This window comes from Crocodylus siamensis, chromosome 6, assembly GCF_052110815.1.
Source record: "Crocodylus siamensis isolate JL-2025a chromosome 6, ASM5211081v1, whole genome shotgun sequence".
In the NCBI taxonomy this organism is placed as follows: Eukaryota; Metazoa; Chordata; order Crocodylia; family Crocodylidae; genus Crocodylus; species Crocodylus siamensis.
Window position 1 is genome coordinate 22,751,075 of NC_143400.1, and position 20,505 is coordinate 22,771,579.

A 20,505-nucleotide genomic window follows, 5' to 3' on the forward strand; every position below is an offset into this window, starting at 1 on the left:
GACACCCCGTGCTGACACCGTGTCAACTCTGGGCTGGAACAGCTACAGCCCCTCATACCACTGAAGAAACCTTCCTGGGTTTTATATGCACATACTCAATGTTGACAGCCTCTCAAGTCAAAATGCAGTCAGCTCTGGGGTAGAACAGCTATGGCCACATATAACACCAAAGAAACCTTCTTGGATTATTTAGGCAGACACTGCAAACTGACAGTTTCCCAGAAGTTGAAACATGGTCAGCTCTGGGGTGGAACAGCTACAAATAGCCACATACAACAGAGCAGAAACATTCCTGGTTATTATATAAATGCTTAGTACATACAGACTCTCAGTACTGACAGTTTTCCCCACAGCTTAAATGCAGCCAGCTCTGGGGTGGAATGGATACATATAAGTTCACATAACACTGAAGAAGTTTTCCTGTGTTACACAAAGACACTCAATACTAACAGCTTCACAGGTGCTTAAATACAGTTAGCTCTGGGGTTGAACTGCTATAAACACCGGGGAAAAATCTACCAAGTTTCTCATTACTGAAAGCTTTATAGGAATTATGATGCAGTCAGCTCTGGGATGGAAGAGCTGCAGACTGCCATACATAATGTTAAAGAATTGCTGTGAACGTACTAAGTATAGATAATCTCCCAGAGGGCGAGATGCAGCCAGCTCTGGGGAGGGGAGGCCAGGGAAGAAAAGAAAAACACAGCGACATCAAATAAGATGGCTTATTTGGTAGCAGAATGCAGCCACATCTGGGGTGGAACAACCACAAATAGCTATGTGTAACACCAAAAAACCCCCTAAGACTCCTAATATTCAAAGCTTCCTAGCAGTTAAAATGCAGCCAGCTCTGGGGTGGAACAGCTGCACGACAGCCTCACATAATGCTAGACAACTACCATAAGGTGCTGAGTACAGCCAGCCTCCCAGAGGATGAGATGTAACCACAGCTCTGGGGTCAAACACACACATATAACACCAACAAAACTTCCCAACACTCTCAGTACTAAGAGTTTTCTAGGTGTTAAGATGCAGCCAGCTCTGGAGTGGAACAGCTACAGAACAAACAACCACATATAACGAAAGACAACCCTCGTAAGGCACAGACAGCCTTCTAGATGGTGAAATGCAGCCAGCTCTGGGGAGGGGTGATGAAAAAGCGAAATACAGCCACAGCAAATCAGATGGCTTGTCTGGGGCACGAAGAACCAGCCAGTTCTGGGGTGGAACAACTACAAACAGCTGTATATAACACTAACAAAACCTCACAAGACTCTCAGTACTGAGAATTCCCTAGCAGTTAAGATGCAGCTATCTCTGGGGTCAAACAGCTACCAATAGCTACATATAACAGCAATAAAACCTCGAAAGACTCTCGGTGCTGAGAGTTTCCTAGCAACTAAGATGCAGCCAGCTCTGGGGTAGAACAGCCACATAACACCAGACAAGCACCACAAGACACTGAGCACAGACAGTCTCCTGGATGAGGAAATACAGCCAGCTCTGGGGAGCAGAGGCTAGGAAAGAAAAACACAGTGACAACAAATAAGATAGCATGGTTGGAATGGAGATGCAGCCAGCTCTGGAGTAGAACAGCTACAAACATCCATCATCAAAAAAACCTTCCAAAACTCTTAATACTCAATACTTTCTAGCAGTTAAAATGCAGCCAGCTCCAGGGTGGAACAGATGCACACATAATGCCAGACTATCATAAAGTGCTGAATAAAGCTAGCCTCCCAGAGGATGAGATGCAGCCAGCTCTGGGGTGAAACAGCTACAAAAAGCTATACATAACACAAAAAGAACCTCCCATGACTCTCAGTACTGAAAATTTTCTAGGCATTACGATGCAGCCAGCTCTGATGTGAGACACCTATCCAAAACTACGTACAACACCAATGAAACCTTGTATGACTTTCAGTATTTTTCTATCAGCTAATATGCGGCCAGCTCTGGGGCAGGACAGCTGCAGAACAGCCACACGCCAGACAAGCAACATAAGGCACTGAGCACAAACAGCCTCCAGGATGGGGAGAAACAGCCAACTCTGGGGAGGGGCAGCTAGGAAAAAAACCCCACAGTGACAGCAAATAAGGTGGCTTGTTTGGCATGGAGATGCAGCCAGCTCTGGGGTGAAACAGCTACCAATAGTTACATATAACACTAATGAAACATCACATAGCTCTCAGTACCAATAGTTTTTTAGTGGTTAAGATGTGGCCAGCTCTTAGGTGGAAAAGCTACACAGCCCCACACAACACCAAACCAGCACTACCAGCCACCCCAGTGGTGAGATGCAGTCAGCTCGGGAAGGGGAGAATGGCTGCACACCTGTGCTGGGAAACTGTCCCCCCCACCCGTAACTTTGCAGGAGCTGAAATGCAGCTGATTCTGGGGTGGGGAATAAAGCCTGGGAGGGAGGAAGTTTCTTTCCTCCTCCCAAAGCTGGGGTCCACCCTAGAGCTGGCTGCATCTCTTTGCTAGGGTGGCTGTCACATGTGTCTACCCCCCGGGGAAGGGACCTACTGGGGGCACTCGTTAGGGCGGTACCCCTGCTGTGCTGATCACCCCCACTGTTAAGATAAACCCCCCCATATACTGGGCAGCCTGGGGGCATGAGGGGAAACTGAGGCATGCACAAAGCAAACCCCTCGCCCAAGACTGCCTCACACCCCAGACTGGTCAGAGGCAGGGAGGGAAGCCCAGAGACTGGGAACCTCCCCCCCATTTTGCACCACACTTCAGGGCTCCAGGCAGGCTGTCCTGGGGAGTCCAGGTCTAACTCCCCTCCAAGAACCTACAGCTGCCTCCCACATGCCCCTGGCTCCACGGTCTCACCCCACCACTACGGTCCCCCCCAGATGCTTCTGCTTCAGGGCAACCCTCCTGTCCCCTCAAACCCCTGCTCCTGTGCCCCTGCCCCCCCCCACAATAAAGCATCTGCCCCCTGTGCTACCCTGGAGGCAACCCCCCATCACCCCTCCCCCCAGGCCCTGCCCCTTCTATACCCCTACTTCTGACCCCCGCCCCTCCCCCACCTTGACACTGTTACCCCGGGGGTAACTACCCCCTCCCGCCCCGACAGCTGCCTGTTGCCCCCGCCCGACACACCTGCCCCGCCCCCCCGCACTCACCGGCTCGCCCCGCCCCGCGCCGTCCCCGAGTAGGGCCCGCAGGCGCCGCAGGCCGCGGCCGAGCGCCTCCAGGCTGCGCAGCGCGGGGTCGGCGGCGGCGCCGGGCTCGGCGGGCTCAGCCCCCCCCCGTAGCGCCACGCGCGCCCGCGGCCCCCCCGAGGCCGCGCCCGCCCCCGCGCCCGGCCCGCGGGCCAGCGGCCGCCCCGCCCCGCCCGGCCGGCCCGGGAAGCGCCCGCGGGGGGGCGGCGCCCACGAGCCCGCGGGGCCCGAGCCCGAGCCCGAGCCGCCTCCCGCCGCCGCCGCCATCTTGCGCCGCTGCGGCCTGGCGGGGGCGGGGCGGGGCGCCGGGCGCGCGCGGGGCATGCCGGGAGCGGGGGCAGGGAGGCAAGGCGGAAGCGGGCTGCGCCGCGCGCGGGGCAAGCTGGGACATGGAGTCGCCACCCCCCGCTCCGCGCGGGGAGTGATGGGAAGTGGAGTCCTTGGGCCACGGAGGGGGCTGATGGGAAATGGAGGTAGCCGGGCTGGGAGAAGGAAGCGGGGTGAGGAGGACGCGAGGCATGATGGGAAGTGGACTTGGTTTTTTTTGGGGGGGGTCTCCTCCCGCTATGGGTGATGGGAAATGGAGTGCGGGCCGCCCAAGGCATGATGGGAAATGATAAAGCCGGACAGGGGTGGGTGCGGGGAGGGTCGGGACGGTGCTATTGGGCGCGCGGGGGTGACGGGAGGTGGGAGTCCGGCGGCGCGTGCGGTGTCGGGACATGTAGTCCGTGAGGAAGTATGGGAAGGGACATGGAAGGAGGGGCGCGAGAGACGACGGAAAAAGCAGTCCGAGCCAAAGAGGATGGGAAGGGGCAGGGCGGGGCGGGGGAGAAGAGAGGGATTCCCTGGCGAGGGGTGACGGGAATTGGAGTGCGCTGTGGCGCGGGGTGTGACGGGAAACGGAGGAGCAGGCACATTGGAGTCGGGCGGGGCATGTTTGGAAATATCGGGGGGCAAAACACCTCCCCCACGGTGCATGATGGGAAACAGTCCGCCATCGCGGGAAGCGATGGGAAATGGAGTTTGCGGCGGGTCTGGGTGGTGAACGCAGATGCACGCTCACCCTCCCCTGCCCGCAGGTCCAGGACACACACATTTACACACACAGATCCCAAGCATCTGCACAGGTGTTCAGGACACACACACACGGCCTGAGGTGTCCGGGATATGCAGAGAACTCAGGCATCTCACCCCCCCCCCCCCCCCCCCCCCCCCCCCGCTGTTGGTGTGCCAGTATAGTTGTGGTGGGGCGGGTGGGGGGAGCCAGGTTGTGGCCTGGACACCTGGCTTCTCTGTATGGGTGTGCCAGGCACTGACCCTCCCCATGTGCATGTGCTCCGTGCATCCCTGCCACATGCGTGTCCTGCCTTTGCTGCTGGGGGTCAACCTGTGGATGTGTGACCAGTGAACTCCGCACACGTGCATGCCTTCACCCAGACACGGATGTGTGAGGACACGTACGTAGGGGGCAGACCTGGGTCAGGATTGGGAAGAAAAAGACCGAAGATGTGGGGGTGCAGGGGGGGGCGGGGGCTGGACGTCTGGGTTGCACTCCCAGGGAAGCTGCCTTTCCTGAACTGGAGGAAACCTGGGCATCCAGGCCCCCACGCTGCTCTCACCCCCAGCCTCTTCTCCCCTCTCAGCCACCCCGCGCGTCCGTGCTCTGCTCTAACCTGCCCACCCCAACTCTTGTCCCAGAAAACCCAGGCGTCCGGGCTCCTGGCCCCCCCTGCTCAAACCCCTGGCTCCCCCCATCCCAGGGCTGGGAAAGAACCCAGGTGTCCAGCCCCCACTGCCCTGAGGCAGCTGGCGGCCGCATGGTCCCAGCCACCCCCCTACCCTGAGGGGCTTTGTCTCGGCCCCCCTAGCTGGCCCCTTTCCCACGAGGCCGTGTTACCCCAGCGACGGGCCTGGGAAGCCAACAGCTTTCCCTGACACCCGGATTGATGGCCCCGGGCACCTGGGTTGTCTGGAAGGGGGGGGGGGCCCAGGGGTGAGAGCAGGGGGATGGCAGCCCAGACACCTGTGTCCCATCCAGTGACCTAGCGCTGCTCCCTGGCCCCGGGATGTGCCCAGCTCAGGGGTGCAGCGATGCCCAGGGATCGGTGGGGGGGGGCAGGAATTTTCCAAGTGGGGCCAGGGGGATGAAGTCATAGAAAAAGCCTGGTAAGGAGGCATGGATGGACCTGGCCCTGGGGGAGGCACAGGGAAAGCAGCTCGTTATGAGCCATCTAATTACAGCCCTGGCGAGTGGGTCAGGCCTCAGGCCTGTGCCTGCCCTGAGCCTGCTCGGTCGGCTGTGCCCACACCCTGGCACCCACAACTGCCCCCCGTCTGCCCTGCTCTGTAGGCATCCACCTACCTACCTTCCTACCCACCCACACACCTACCTTCCCATCCACTTATACCTCTGTCCATCCACCAATGTATCCATCCATCCATCCTTCTCCACAACCCCCATCCATCTGTCCATCCACCTACCTACCTGCCCATCCATCCATCTGTTCACATCTCTACTCATGTATCTTTGCATCCATCTGTCCATCCAGCCATCCACAACCCCATGTACCTATCTCTCTACCTGTCTGTCTGTCCATCTAGTTCTATGCATCTCTTCCACCCCAGCACGGTCCCTTCATTCCCCACCTCCGCTCTGTCCAGCTTTCCTTGGAGCCAGTCCTCTCCACGTCCATCTGTGTATGCCACCCCGCAACTCTCCCGGCCACTCCTCCCCAGCCCCAGCCAGTGAATGTGCATGGAAGGGTCTCCCCTCCCTGTTTTTCCCCACCCTGCTCCCATCTCATCTCACACTGACCACCCCCCCACCCCACCCCCACACTGAAGCACCATCTGTCTGTGCTGGCACATTGTGGGGGGGAGGCAAGGGCAGGCCCAGCTGCTGCCAGCCTGGGAACAAACCCTGTTTATCCTCAGCCCCAGCCAGGCATCCCCCCAGGTCCCCGCTCCCTCCGTCCATCCATCAGGTGTCTGCTTGTCAGCCTACCTATATCCATCTATCTATCTATGAACCTGCCTTATCCATTTTTTATATATCCATCTATCCGTCCATCTATTGACCTATTATCCACCTACGTGTCTGTCTATCCATCTTTCTTTCTATTTCTTTACTATTCATGTATAAGGTATCCATCTATCCATCCGTTGTTTTATATTTCCATTCATCTATTCCTCCTCCATTTAACTATCCCTCCATCTGTCTATCCATCTATCAATCCACTATCTATCAGTTTGTCTGCCCAATGTCCATCCGTCCATCCATCCATCTACCTTCCTACCTATCTGGCCTCCCGTAAGACCTGCCCCAGGCAGGACTCAGGGCACCCTGTGCCCCTGCCCCTGTGGGCAGAGAAACATGGCACCCCCCGGGGCAGGGAGCGCTCAGCTAGCCTTCCCCCAGGGCAAAACCCCTGCCCTGTCCCCATACCTGCTGCCCCCACCCCACCCCCCGAGCCTGGGGCAGGCAGGGAAGAACCATGGACTTCCTATCCCCACAGGAAGTGATGCTGCCACCATCTTCCTCTGGGCTTTTACCCCCACTTCCATGCCCCTGTTGGCAGGACCCTTGGCCCAGTTGCCCCCCAAGGCAGCTCTGCAACAAGGGAGGGGAAGAGGGGCTCTCCCGCAGGGTCCCCATGGGCCCCTCAGCTGCCCCCGGACTAGGCCGAAGCCTGGACAAAGCCGCACCAGCTACCACCTTGTCTCCCCTCTCTCACCTGGGCGTCCCAGGGGTCAGCAGGCAGGGACCCCCTCCCGCTTAATCCCCTAAATTTGTTAACAAGAGCTGATCAATTGGCAACTATCCCAAGGAATTAGAAAGGGGGGAGTGGGGAGGGCTGTGGGGGCAGGATTTTGCCCCCCCACACTCCTCCCCCACCCTGTGTCACCCCCCACCTCCCAGGATTATTTACACCACAGGGCACCATGGGGATAATCCCCCTGCTCCCCCCACAAGGATTAAGTGCCGGCCCCCCCAGACATATGTCCAGCCATGCAGCTGATTCGACTGTGCTGGGCACCACATGCCAGGTGCTGGGGCATGGGCACACTTGCCACCTGGACAGTGAGTGTGGGCTCCCCTGCACATGCACAAGTGCACACCAGAAGTAGACCCATGGGCAGGGAGAACTGGGAGGTTGGGGTGGGTGTGGGGGATGGGATACATGTGTGTGTGAGCGCGCGCGCATACACACGTGTGTGTCTCAGATGCCTGGGTTCTCTGCATGTCCCGGACACCTGGGTTGAGTTTGTGTGTCTGTCCATGTGTCCATCCATGTGTGCGTGTCTGAGGCGCCTGGGTTCTGTGCATGTCTGCGTGTGTCCATGACCCGGACACCTCAGTTCTGTCTGACCATATCCCAGGACAGCTGTCCCCAGCTGTCCATGCCCCCCACCCCTGCGCTGCGCCCAGCTCTGGGGAGGAACAGACCCTCCCACACACACCCTTTGCCCTTCTCTTCATTAACTTGGGCACCTCCGGAAGTGTGTGGGCAGCGCCACACACGCATAGGACATGGTCCAGCTGCCACTGTGGGGCGGAGAGCAGAGAGGGGCTGGTAGTGGATCCCTGCCCCACCCCCCCCGCCCCTCCCTGGCCCCTGGTACTTGGCAGTGAGTAGTGCAGAGCAAGGGGGGCTCTGCTGGCGGCTCCCCAGAGCTGGGCGCAGCCAGGACCTGCGAGGCTGGGCTGGGTGAGTGCATGTGTTCCAAACGCCCGTGTGTGTAGGCGGGTGCGTGCATGCATGTGCACTCAGGACACCTCGTTTTCACACGTGTGTGTCTGTGGCTATATATGGGGGGATGCTGCATGTGTGTGTGCACGCACCCTGGATGCCTGGGCGGTGTGTGTGTATGGTCAGAAACCTGGGTTCCGCATGTGTGTGGCTATATACGGGGGGGAGGGGGTGTCCATCTGTGTCCCGGACACCTGGGTTCCATGTGTATGTGTGCGTGTATACGTGCGCACGCACATGTGTGTGTGTGTCCTGGATGCCTGAATCTGTGTGCGTGTGGGGTCTGTGGGGCACGGGGCTGGTGCAGGGCCTGGACCCTAGTGGAGCAGAGGGCAGTGGGGGCCTGCCTGGCTGGTGGGGGCAGGAGCCCTGTGCCCCCCCATGGGGCAGGATCAGGCCCATTCCCCCTTCCTGGGACCCCAATTCATTTGGGAGTTGAAGGGGCGGGGTCAGGGAACAAGGGAGGGGCCTGAGGCCCGGGATCAGACCTCATCACTCCTCATGTCCTCCTCCCATTCGTGTGCAGGCAGTGATAGGCACCCCCACCCTTGTGGTCCGTGTTGCCATGGCACCTAGGGGCCCTGCCCCGCTCCTCCTCCTCCTCCTTACTGCCCTCCCCAGAGGTGAGAGCCCCCCATCCCAATGCCAGGGGCAGGGCCTGGCTGGAAGGCAGGAGGGGAGGGGAGGGGAGGGGGCGGGACTTCCATGGACCAGGGGGAAGGGCCTGGATGTGGGTGAGGCCAAGGCTGGCTGGTGAGGAGGAGCCCTTACCGTATTTACTGTAAGTGAAGTTGCACCCAGTCCCAAACAGACATTACCGTACTTACTTTAAACAACACCCCGCTCAATCCCTGCCAGGAGCCCGCAGCCCCTGGCTCCTTCTCCACTCTTGTGGGGTGTTCCCAGCCCCTAGGAGGGGGCGGGACAATTTACTATAATTATCCTAAATGAATCCACATAATCCCTGCCAGGTGCCTGTGGTCTCCACCCTTTCCCTACTTCCCCTTGGGGGTTTCCCCTGCCCTGGGCAGAGAGGGTGGGCAATTACCGTAATTACTTTTATACTTCACCATAATTACTTGTATCCAGTTACAATTACCGTAATTTATTTTAACTGAACTTACTCTTACACAGTCACAATTACCATAATACAGTTTTACTCTAATTACTTTTACACTGCATCCCTGCCAGTCCCAGGTACCCCCAGGCTCCCCCTTTACCTCACCTGCCAGCTATGTGGTGTTCCCAGCCCCTGGGATGTAGGGTGGGGGGAATGACTGTAATTACTCTAAAGGAAGTCCCACACGGTCTCTGCCAGGTGCCCCTCAGGTCTTTGTGGAGGAGCCGGACAACACAACGGTGCGGGCCGGGGGGGAGGCAGCATTGCGGTGCCGGGTGCGGGCCCCAGCCAGGCTGGCCCAGTGGGCCAAGGATGGGCTCTTGCTGGGGCCCAGCCGGAGCCTTCCCGGCTTCCCCCGCTACAGCTTGACTGGTGATGCCAGCAAAGGTGGGGCATGGATGCCTGGGTCCTTGGGGAGGGGTGGGGGGTCTGGGGCCCAGGCTTCTGGGTTCTCTGGGGCTGACAGGGTGCGCCACAGGGGAGCTCCACCTGCGCATCGTGGGGGTGCGGCTGGAGGACGATGGGCACTATGAGTGCCAGGCCGCGCCAGGTCCCGACGGCCACGCATGGGTGTCCCGGTCTGCCCTGCTCACTGTGCTGGGTGAGTGGACCCCTGCTCCTCTGCCACCCCTGCCAGGCCCCACATGCTTTCTCCACCTGCCCCTCCCCCACTAACCTGGTCCCTCCCCAGCCAGGCTGTGGCCCCTGGCCCTGCAAGCCCCTTCCCACGTCCACACAGCTTCCCCATATCCCCCTGCCCCAATAGCCTTGCCTCTCCTCTTTCACAGCTAGGCCATGGCCCCTCGCCCACACCCCATCACCTTCTGCCCCCATGGAGAAACCAGGCCATGCAGTTCCTCCTACACCCATGCCCCACCCCATCCCAGCCAGGCCACGCCCCCTGTTCCCACTGTGCTCTACACCATCCAGCTAGGCTACACCCCCTATTGGCCTAGCCCCTCCCCCAGCAGGAGGGCAGGAGGGAGGGGCCTGGGTGGAGCCAAGGGGGTGGAGCCTGGGAATGGCTCCTGCCCCCTCCCCAGTGCCCCCCCAGTCCCCCCTGTTTGCGGAGCAGAAGCCTGATAGCATCATGACGTGGGTGGCGGGGGAGGAGCAGACGGTCACATGCAGCGTCCCCGACGCCCGGCCTCCTGCCCAAGTCACCCTGACCCGTGGTGAGCCTGGGGGGCGAGGGCAGGGCCATGGTGGGAGTGGGTGGGGCTAGAAGGAGCCTGGGGTAGAGCCAAAGGGTGGGTGTGGCTTCAGCAGCTGGGGGGCAGCTGGTGAAGAAGGGAGGTGGGGTTGAAAGGGGCAGGACTTTAAGCCAGGGGTGGGGCCATTCAGTTGGGAGAGGGGGGTGGGATCTAGGGTTCCCAGCCCCCTCTGACCATGGCCCCCTCCAGGGGACCAGCCCCTCCCTGAAGACTCGTCCCATGTGGAGCCAGGGTCCCACAAGAAGCTGTCGACCACCAAGGCTACAGTCAGGTGAGGGGTCCCCTGCCCACTCCCCTGGTGCCCCTCACTCCCGACCCACAGCCCCTGCCCCTCCAGTCCCCCTCACTTCCAACCTACAGCCCCTCAGCCCCCTGGTGCCCATCACTCCCCACCCACAGCCCCCCTGCTCTGCCAGTGCCCCTTACCGCTTGTCACCCCCAGGTTCACCCCCGAGATCTCGGACAATGGGCGCCGCCTGTCCTGCAAGGCCCAGAACGAGGCCATCTCAACTCCCCTGCTTAGCAGCTTCATCATGAACATCCTCTGTGAGTGGTCTGGCCCTTTTAGGGGGGTGGGGCCCATCCTCCTATCTCCTCATCCCCCCTCCCCTCCCCTGGGGTCCCTCATTACCTCCCACTTCCTCCCAGTACCCTAATTAACTCAGGTGGAGAATGCTGTATATAAGCCACCCCCTTATTTGTGGACCACTAGATCAATGAGGGTTGAGAAAACTTCCCATTGGCCCATGGGTATCATGGGACTGACCCAGCGAGAGTCCTCTATATAAGCCGCCTCCTCATCTGCATTCCCATTGGTCCCTGTATAGAAGCTGACATCTCATTCCTGGACCTCTAAACCAATGGACATTAAGAAGACCCCCAATAGGTGCTTGTATAGAAGCTGACCTCTCATTGGTGGAGCTCTAAACCAATGAGAGGTATGAAAACCTCCCATTGTCTCCTTTATATAACCCACTTTCTCAGTCATTGGTCCCTAAGTCATCATGGCCACTCAGCTACATAAGCTGGTCTCTGATTGGTAGCTCTCTAGGCCAATTATGTTTGAGAAGACCTCCCATGGGTCTGTTTATATTGGTTGATCTCCCAGTCAGAGTGAAGAAGAGCTCTCCTTGGTCGCTGCGTATAAATTGACCCTTTAATCAGTAGTCCATAAGACCTCCTATTTAAGCCATCTGATTCTCATTGGCTGACATGTAAGCCAAAAAGTATTAAGGAGCTCCCCTCCATATCTTACTGCCTTGCTACAAGCAGGACCCCCAGAGCCAGCCCCCCACTGCTTTCCCCACTACAGAGGAGGTGACCCACCACCATGTCCCCTCCCCCAGACCCACCCCAGCCGCCCACCATTGAGGGGCTGCAGAGGTCAGAGGTCAAGGCTGGGGAAATCCTGAAGCTGACCTGTGTCTCCGTGGGGGGTAACCCCTTGGCCACGTTGCAGTGGATAAAGGTATGGGAGCAGGCTGTGGATCAGGAGTGAGGGGCACCAGCAGGGCTGGGGGCAGGGGGCTGTCGGTTCAGAGGGAGGGGCACTGGCAGGGGGCTGTGGGTTCAGAGGGAGGGGCACCAACAAGGCTGCATCTTCCCCAGGCGGGGGCCATGGTGTCCACAACCTGGGCAACGGCAGGGGGGGCTGGGGCCGCCCGTAGCCCCCTGACTCTGACGGTGCAGCCTGAGGACCATGGGGTGGTGCTGAGCTGCGAGGCGCTGAGCCCCCTTCTGCCTGCCCCATTGCGTGCCAGCCTCAGCCTCAATGTCCTCTGTGAGTGCCCGAACACCCCCCAGACCCCTCACAGGGGTCCTTACCCCCCCCAGAGTCCCCCCCCACACTGACCCCCCGGGTGCCCCCCCAGACCCGCCAGCCGAGGTGATGCTGCGTGGCGTGGGCAGCACACCTGAAAATGGGACCCTGGACCTGTCGTGCTCAGCTGGGCCCAGCCGTCCCCCAGCAGTGCTGCGCTGGTGGTTGGGAGGGCGTGAGCTGCCCCCCTACGATGGCAATATCATCCCGGTGAGCTGCAATGCCTGGGTCCCCTACTGGGCGGGGCTCGGATACATGGGTCCCCTGCAGGGCGGGAACGTGGATGCCTGGGTCCCCTGCTTTGGGGAGGGGGGTCGGATGCCTGGGTCCCCTAATGTGGTGGCGTGGGGCGGGGGAACTCCAGACGGCTGGGTCCCCTGACCCTCTGGGGTGGCATGGATGCCTGGGTCCTGCAGGATGCACATGGCGGTGCAGTGACGGTGTCCAACGTGTCCGTGCTGGCGCGGCGCAGCGCAGACGGCCTGGCCCTGACGTGCGAGGCCTTCAACAGCGCCCTGCGCCTCGCCCGCGCTGCCAGCCTCGTGCTCGCCATCACCTGTGAGGGGCAAGGCCAGAAAGGGGGGGGGCTCATGGGAAAGCTAGGTGGGAAGGGGCGGGGCTAAGGGGAAAAAGGGGTGAGGTTAATGAGGAAGGGGTGGGGGCGGATGGGAGAAAAGGGGTGAGGTTAATGGGAAGGGGCGGGCCTAGGAAAGGATGGGGGTCAGTGAAAGGAGTGAGGCTAGACACAAGGGAAGGGGCAGGGTTAAAGGGAGGGGGCGGGGCTAGGGGAAGGGGTGGGGCTTCAGGGTGGGGGTGGGCTCCTGGTCAATGGGGCAGGGACTGAGAGGCACTCCCCACCAATGGCAGACCCTCCTGAGCAGCTGTGGCTGGAGGCCCCGCCCTCAGAGCCACCCCTCCGGGCCGGCACCCCCTTGCGCCTGCGCTGCTATGTCACCGGTGGGAGCCCCACCCCCCGCCTCATCTGGATTAAGGTGTGGGTGAGGCCTGAGACCTGGGGGGAGGGACTTCAAAGCCTGTGGGCAGAGCTTGGGCTAGGGGCGGGGCCTGGGGGTTGGGGCTTGAAGGTTTGGGGCAGGGCTTGGGCATGGAAGTGGGGCTTGAAGCTAGGGGGCAGGGCTTGAAGGCCTGTGGGCAGGGCTTGGCATTGGAGGCGGGGCTTTCAGGTTTGGGGGTGGGACTTGGGAATGGACCTCAAAAGCTTGAGGCCGGGGGCGGGGCTTGAAGGGTTTTGGGGCAGAGTTTGTGGGAGGAGTGGGGTTTATGGGTTTGGGGTGGACCTTGGTCGGGGCTTCAAGGTTGAGGGTGGGGCTCGAAGGCCTAGGGGTGGGGCTGCTGCCTTTGGGGGTGTTCCCTGCCCCCCAGAACTGCCCCATGCCCCCTCACCAGGACTCCCGGGTGCTGCGGGAAGGGATGCAGGTGTCTTCGGGCCGGACGGTCTCCAAGGAGCTGCTGCTGATTGCAGCCCCGAGCGACAACATGGCGACGTATCGCTGCAATGCCTCCAATGATGCCAAGGGGCCCCCACTCAGCGCTTTCACTCGCCTGCGCGTCCAGTGTGAGCGGGGGGGGGGCAGGCGCGGGATGCCCAGATGCCTGGGTCCTCTGGGAGGAGAGTGCGGGCTGGGGCGGGGAGCGGGAGGGGGTTGGGGGCCCAGATGCCAGGGGCTCCTTCCAACTCTGACCTGCCCCCCATCCCAGTCCCCCCGATCCAGGTGAAGATCACGCCCTCGCCCCCCGAGGTGCGACGGGGCCAGGCCTTGACCCTGACCTGCGTAGCTGGGAGTGCCAACCCCTTCGCCACCATCACCTGGTTCAAGGAGGGCAAGAGGTCAGATCCCCGCAGGCCTCCCCAGCTCTGCTGGTGCCCTTCACACCTGACCTGCAGCCCCCTACCCTCTTCCAGCCCTGTCGGTGCCCCTCACTCCCAATCCACACCCCCCTACCCTATACCAGCCCTGCCAGTGCTCCTCACTCTCGACCTGCAGCCCCCGGGCTCCCGCCTGCTGGTGCCTCTCACTCCAGACCCGCGTGCCCCACCATCCCTGCTGATGCCCCTAACTCCTGCCCCTCTTCCAGGCTGCAGGGCACGGACCTGGGGCGCCGGGCAGCTGAGTACGGTGGCATCTCTACCTCAGGCCGCGTCTCCCTCGTGGTGTCAACAACCGACAATGGGCAACGAGTGACCTGCCAGGCCCAGAGCCCGATCCTGGGGGAGGCCGTGAACACCTTCTACCAGCTGGACGTCAAGTGTGAGGCCCTGCAGGGGCTGGAGAGTGCCTGCAGTGGTCAATGGGGCTCCCCAGGGCTGCATCCACCAATGGGGGATACTAGGAGTCTCTAGAGCCCTTGCAATAGCACTGGTGGGCCACTAGGGGGTGCTGGGTCCCCTCTGTGGGGTGCCTGTGGCCATGGGGGATACTAAGCTTCTTGGGAGGCTTTAGGGGTGCTCTTCAGTGGCCAACAGGGACCCCCAGCGGACACCAGGACTGCATTTGGAGACTTCAGTGGTCAACAGGGGCCACTAGGGGGCTCTAGACCCATTGCAATAGCCCAGGGATCCTGAGTGGGTAATGGGTGCCTGGGGAGGTCTTATACCTCTCCTGGTGTCCTCAGACCCCCCCGAGTTCTCTGCGGAGCAGCCAGAGCTGGTGGTGGGGCAGGAGCACGGGGCAGTGGAGCTGCCCCTGCTGGTGTCTGGGAACCCCCCTGACCTCACCTGCACCTGGAGCTTCCGGGGCAAGGACCTGATTCCAGGTAGGGGGGGCTGCTGGTCAGGAGTGAGGGGCACTGGAGATATAAGGCAGGGCTGCGAGTTGGGACTGAGGGGCACCGGGAGTATAAGGGGGGCTGGGATTGGGAGTGAGGGGCACCAGGGCTGTGAGCCTGACCTGCCCCTGCCCACAGAGGGGTCCCCACGTCACCACCGGGTGGGCCCAGGGGCGTCGCTGGCCGTTTGGAATGTGACACGGGCAGATGCAGGGCCCTACCGCACCCGGTGCCACAACGAGGAGGGCACCAACGAGACCCTCCTGCACCTCCACGTCCACTGTGAGCCCCTGGCCCCACCCCTTCTGCCCTGGCCCTGCCCCAACCTTGACCCCGCCCCCCAGATCCCAGCCACGCCCCCTTCCTCTCCCTTCACTCTAGCCCCACCCCTTCCTTATCTGCCCCCCCCCAGAGCCCTAGCCCTGCCTCCTTAGGCTTTAAGCCACACCCCCAGCTTCACTCTCATTGCTCTGACTCAGCCCCCAGCCATAGCGCACATCCTATAGCACCTTTCCCCTTGGCCCCACCCCTACCCCTATAACCTTGCCCCCACTGCCTTGGCCCCGCCCCCTACTCTGACCACACACCTTGGGCCTCACTGTTCTGGCCCCACCCCCCACCCCCATAGCTGTGACCCTGCTCTCCCACCTCCATGGCCCCACCCCACTCCTTAGCCCCACCCCCATCTTGGCCCCACCCTCAGGTCCGACTCTGTCCCTCAGATGCACCATCCATCCGCAGCCTGAGTGACCCGACGGTGGTGGCCGAAGGGGCCACAGCTGAGATCGTCTGCGTGGCTGACGCTGTCCCAGCCCCTCCTGACATGTTCCAGTGGACCTGGCTGGTATGGGGAGGGGGGCAGCTGGGAGGATTTCAGGGGTGGGGGGGCGACATTTGACCTTTGCCCCATGTCTAGCCCAGCCTCTGCCCCCCACTCCAGTCCTTGACCATTCTCCCAGTCACTGGCTCTTCTCCACAACCTTTGCCCCCCGGTGACCTTTCTCTAACTCTGCTCCTGACCCCAAAGTTGCTGACCTTTGACCTGGGAGAACCTCAAGGGGACCTTTGCTGCCTCCTGGCTATGACCTTTAAGGGAGGCAAAGGGGACGGAACATTTGCCCTTGGATCTCTTGGTCTTGACCGTGGGGTATTTGACCTCGAGGAGGCTGTCCTTTGTGTGCCCCCAAGAGTGACCTTTGACCCTGGGCAGGCTGTCTCTGCCCTTCCTGCTGTGCTCTTTGTTCCCTTGCCTTTAACCTTGACCTTTGGCCCCCTGACCCTGGCCAAGTATCCTAGGGCCCTACTCAGCCCTGTGTTGTCTGACCCTTGCTCTTTTAACCCTTGACCCCTTTGACCCATGACCTTATAGTCCCTGACCCTTTCCCTTTTATGCTCACACCATTTACCCCACCTTTGTCTCTCCTCCTTGACCTTCCCTGTGCCTTCCTTTGATCCCAGTCCTCCCTGACCTTTGCCCCCTGATCTTTGCCCTCTCGGCAGGGTCCAGAAGAGCGGGACCTGGATGACCTGGAGGCGGTGGCAGCGGGTGCCGTGGGGCGGCTACGGGTGCCGGCGGCGCGGCGCGACCAGGCCGGGCGCTATGAGTGCCGCGTGGACAACGGGGTTGGTGCCCCAGCCCGCGCCAGCGCCCGCCTCATTGTCCACTGTGCGTTCAGGGCAGGGCCAGGGAGGGAGTGTGGCCTAGAGAGTGGGTGGGGCCACAGGGAGTGGGTGGGGCCTTCCAGAGCAGGGGTAGATTCTAGGGGGGGCGGAGCCCCCCAAGTCATGTCTCAGGAGAGGTGGGGCCTCCACAGAGGCAAGGTCCCTGGAAGCGGAGGGGCCTCTGAAGGGGGTAGAGCATCAGGAGGGGAAGTGTCTAAGGCAAGGCAGAAAGGGGCGGGGCTTCGGGGCTGGATGGGGTGTGACCTCGATCAGGGGAAATGTGTCAGGAGGTGGGGCCCCCAGAGGGGGCAGAGCTTCAGGGCTGGATGGATTACATAAGGGCCCCAGAGGGGGTGGGGCTTTGGGGGAAGTGATCTGGGGAGGCAGGGCCTCCTGAAAGGGCAGAGCCTCAGGAGGAGAGGGTCGCTGGGGCGGGGGTCCTGGAAAGAGGCGGAATGTGCAGAGGCAGGGGTGTGGCCTGACAGAGCTCCACCCCCCAGTCTCCCCAGAGCTGGAGCGAGGCCTGGGCTGGGACAAGGTGGCAGCACCAGGGGATGGGTCAGCTGTGGCCGTGCTGCGTTGTCGGGCCCGGGGGGTCCCGGGCGTGGAGCTGAGCTGGGCCAAGGATGGCACTGCCCTGGACCCAGAAGAGCTCCGGTATGGGGGGGTGGGGCTGGGGGCATGGGGCAGGGCATGGGGAAGGGGTGGGGTTTGAGAGAAGGGCGGGACATGGGATGGGGCAGGGCATAAAGAGGGGTGGAGTGGTGGGAAGGGGTGGGGCTTGAAGCAAGGAGTGAGGAGGGGAACAACATAGGGGAAATGGGTGGGGCCTGGAGCAAAAAGGACAGGCCCAATAATGCCATAAGGGGAGGAGCTGGGAGGAATGGGCAGGGCTAAAGGCAGAAGGCGGGTGGCCTAGGCCAGGAAGTGGGGCACTGAGTAAGGGGCGTGGTCTGGGGGGAGGGGGCTTAGGGGGAGAAGGATGTGGAGGAAAGGGAAGGGATGGGGTTTAAAGGGAAGAGATGCTTAAAGGAAAATTTAATGGAAAGGGGTGGGGCTGGATGTAACTAGGTGAGTCTTAATGGAAAGGGGTGGGGCTCCCCTCCTGGCCCCAGGTACTCCACACGGTCGTGGCGGGAGGGACCGTGGTACCGCAGTGACCTTGTCATCACCAACGTCAGCGCCGCGGCTGACTATGCCATGTTCACCTGTACTGCGGCCAACACTCTTGGCAGTGCCCGCCTGGACGTCCGGCTGCTCAGCACCAGTACGGGGCTGTGGGTCGGGAGTGAGGGGCACCATGGGGATAAGTTGGGGCTGTGGATCGGAGTGAGGAGCACTGGGTATGGGGGGAGGGCTGTGGGTCAGGAGTTAGGGGCACCGGCCTGACTCCCCCTCTCCCCCAGGCCATCCCGACACCCCCACGGAGCTGCAGATTGTGGGGGTGACCCCCACCTCCGTGTCACTGGCCTGGACCCCCGGCTTCGATGGGGGGCTGCGGCAGCAGTTCCGAATCAGGTATGGGGGTGGGGCTAATAGGGGAGGGGGTGAAGCTCACAGCCCTATGGGGGCGGGGCATAGCCCAGAGGTGGCAAGGGTCTTGAGGCAGGGACAGAGCTTGGCATGGAAGGGGCAGGGTTCTGTGGTTATGGGGCCAGCAGGGGCTGTGGCTTCTGTCCAGGGGGTTGGGGCCCTGTGAGTAGTGGACAGAGCTTGTCTTCCAGCCCCTGCCCCCTTTCAACCTCCAGGTACCGCTGGCCAGGGGCCCCCAGTGCCTCCTACGTGGATGTGTTTCCGGGGGCTGCGTCCGCCTTTACCCTCACGTCGCTCCACCCAGGGATGCCCTACAGCCTGGCTGTGACCTCCCGCAATGCCCTAGGCGAGAGCCCGCCCACCCCGGAGCTGCACGTCACCACCCATGGTGCTTGCCAGGGGACGGGCACTAGGCCAACAGGGTCCCCCAGAGGGCACTTGCCCAGCTGAAGCCTGCAGTGGCCAATGGGGCCACTACAGAGCTCTATATCCAAGGCAATAGCAGTCGGGTTCCCCTGGGGGGCCAGCAGGTCTGCCTGGGGGGCATTTGGGGGCAGTCTGCATTGCCCCGCGGAGACCCCCAAGAGGTGCCAGGGTTGCATCTGGAGGCTGCAATGGCCAATGGGGGCCACTAGGGGGCTCTAAACTGCCTACAAGTGCCCTGAGGGTCCCTAGGGAACACTGGTTGCTGTGGGGGGCAGGGTTTCTGACTGCGCTGGGGTCTTACAGAGCTGCCGGGGGAGCCCCCTCCAGAGGAGGAGCCCACGGTGCACCCCCCTGAAGAAGGTGAGTGAAAGGAGCCCAGATTCCTGAGTTCTCTGCCAGCTCTGGAAGGGGGGCTCCTTCCCAGCCCCCTGTCCTCCACAATATTCCCGGCTTCTTTCCCAGGATCCTTTGCGCTACCCCTGCTGGGGGCTGTGGGGGGAGGCCTCCTGCTTTCCAACGCCACCCTGGTGCTGTGGATGCTCCGGAGACACCGAGGGGCCAGTGAGGGGATGGCAGAGAGGTAAGTGGTCTGCCACAGGGAGAGGAACCCAGGTGTCTGGGCTCCCAGCACCCCCCAGCTCCCAGCCGCCCAGATCCAGAGCGAACCCAGGTGTCTGCCCCCCTCCCATTCCCATTGCAGGAAGAAGCCGAGCGCGGAGAACCACTACAGCCCCGGAGAGGCTGTGAACCCTGGGGCCCGGCGGACCCTCCTGCTAGACAGCGGCTCGGAAAGCAGCAGGGTGAGGCAGGGCACTGGGGGCTCCTGCGGTGGCCAACCAGGCCCCCCAGGGGGCTCCTGGGCTGCATCTGGCCAGCTGGTGCCTGCAGTGGTCAACAGGGGCCACTAGATGGTTCTAGATGGCACTGGAGGCACTAGGGGGTGCCAGGTCCTCTCTGGGGTCGCTATGGGTGGGGGGGGCACTACAGGGCACCTGCAGTGGCCAAGGCCCCCTAGGGGACACCAGGGGTGTATCTACCTGGTTGGCACCTGCAGTGGCCAACAGTGACCACGAGGGGGCTCTAGATCCTATGCAATAGCCCTAGGGGGTGCTGAGTGCCCTCTGGGGGTTGGTCTGGCTGGGGGTGGGGGGTACTAGGGGGCAGGGAGGTCCAGGGTGGGTGCTGGCTCCCTTACTGACCCCTCTCCTCCCAACAACAGCTCAGCTTTGGGAGCCACTGGCCTGGGCTCTACCCCCACCCACAGCCCCCCCAGGACACAGGTGGGTCCCCCCCTTCCCACCCACCCCCTGCCAGGCTTTTGCCCCTCCTTGGGGAGGTATAATCCCCTCCCTCACCTGCTGTCTTGTCTCCCAGGTCCCACCCCATGGCCCCACCCCCCACACCACTATGAGGACCTGCTGGAGCCTTATGAGGAGGTGGGGGTCTCCCAGGCCCGCTGGGTGAGCCCTTCCCTCACCCTGGGTTCTCTCCTGAGGGGGTTGGAGCGTGAGCACCTGGATGCCTGGGATCTCTAGGGGGGTGGGGGGGGTGGGAGCCCGGATATCTGGGTTCCCTGGTGGGGGGACGGGGACCGGGAGGTGAAAGCAGGGGGAGCTGGGTGCCTGGACCACTGGGTCCTCTGTGCAGGGCAGCAGGGGGGTGTAAGAACCTGGATACCTGGGTTCCCTAGGGTAGGGGGGTACTGGGGGTGAGAGCTGGGGGGGCTGGGAGCCTGAATGCCTGCCCCCTACCCCGCTGCAGCCATACCCCTCTCTTCCCCCAGGGCCTGGCACCATGGGGGGGCCCCGAGGACCCCTGGGGCATCTACGACCATGTGGCTGAGATGGCGCTCCCTGGGCCTGGGGGGGTCTCTGAGCTGCCCTTCGAGCTGCGTGGGGAACTGGTGTGAGGGGGGGCTGGGAATAAACTCCCCCGCTCTGCCTTGGCCTCTCTGTGCTTCATGGAGGGGGAGGGGCACCAGGGGTGCTGTGCTTGTGGGAGGCAGCTTCCCCACCCC

General features: G+C 61.8%; 1 protein-coding gene across 4 annotated transcripts; it reads left to right on the forward strand.

Moving 5' to 3' along the window:
- The first annotated feature begins 4,684 nt into the window (after positions 1–4,684).
- On the forward strand, positions 4,685–20,429 carry NPHS1 (NPHS1 adhesion molecule, nephrin). 4 transcript variants are annotated; one of them, XM_090052323.1, is made up of 29 exons: positions 4,685–7,885; positions 8,454–8,550; positions 9,246–9,434; positions 9,526–9,648; positions 10,091–10,222; positions 10,451–10,532; positions 10,704–10,807; positions 11,608–11,729; positions 11,870–12,041; positions 12,133–12,290; positions 12,497–12,638; positions 12,948–13,072; positions 13,488–13,656; positions 13,800–13,929; positions 14,178–14,350; positions 14,715–14,855; positions 15,006–15,149; positions 15,590–15,711; positions 16,368–16,413; positions 17,039–17,186; positions 17,645–17,796; positions 17,936–18,047; positions 18,278–18,450; positions 18,792–18,848; positions 18,951–19,068; positions 19,189–19,288; positions 19,708–19,768; positions 19,863–19,948; positions 20,272–20,429. In XM_090052323.1, exons 2-29 carry the CDS (start codon positions 8,493–8,495, stop codon positions 20,395–20,397), a joined length of 3,465 nt encoding a protein of 1,154 aa, XP_089908449.1. In that variant the 5' UTR covers positions 4,685–7,885; positions 8,454–8,492; the 3' UTR covers positions 20,398–20,429. The 4 variants fall into 4 exon arrangements, with proteins under 4 accessions (XP_089908449.1, XP_089908447.1, XP_089908448.1 ...); XM_090052321.1 differs by having other exon boundaries at positions 4,686–7,885; positions 16,368–16,533; positions 17,030–17,186; XM_090052322.1 differs by having other exon boundaries at positions 4,686–7,885; positions 16,368–16,533; positions 17,030–17,186; positions 19,863–19,924.
- The last annotated feature ends 76 nt before the right edge of the window (positions 20,430–20,505 follow it).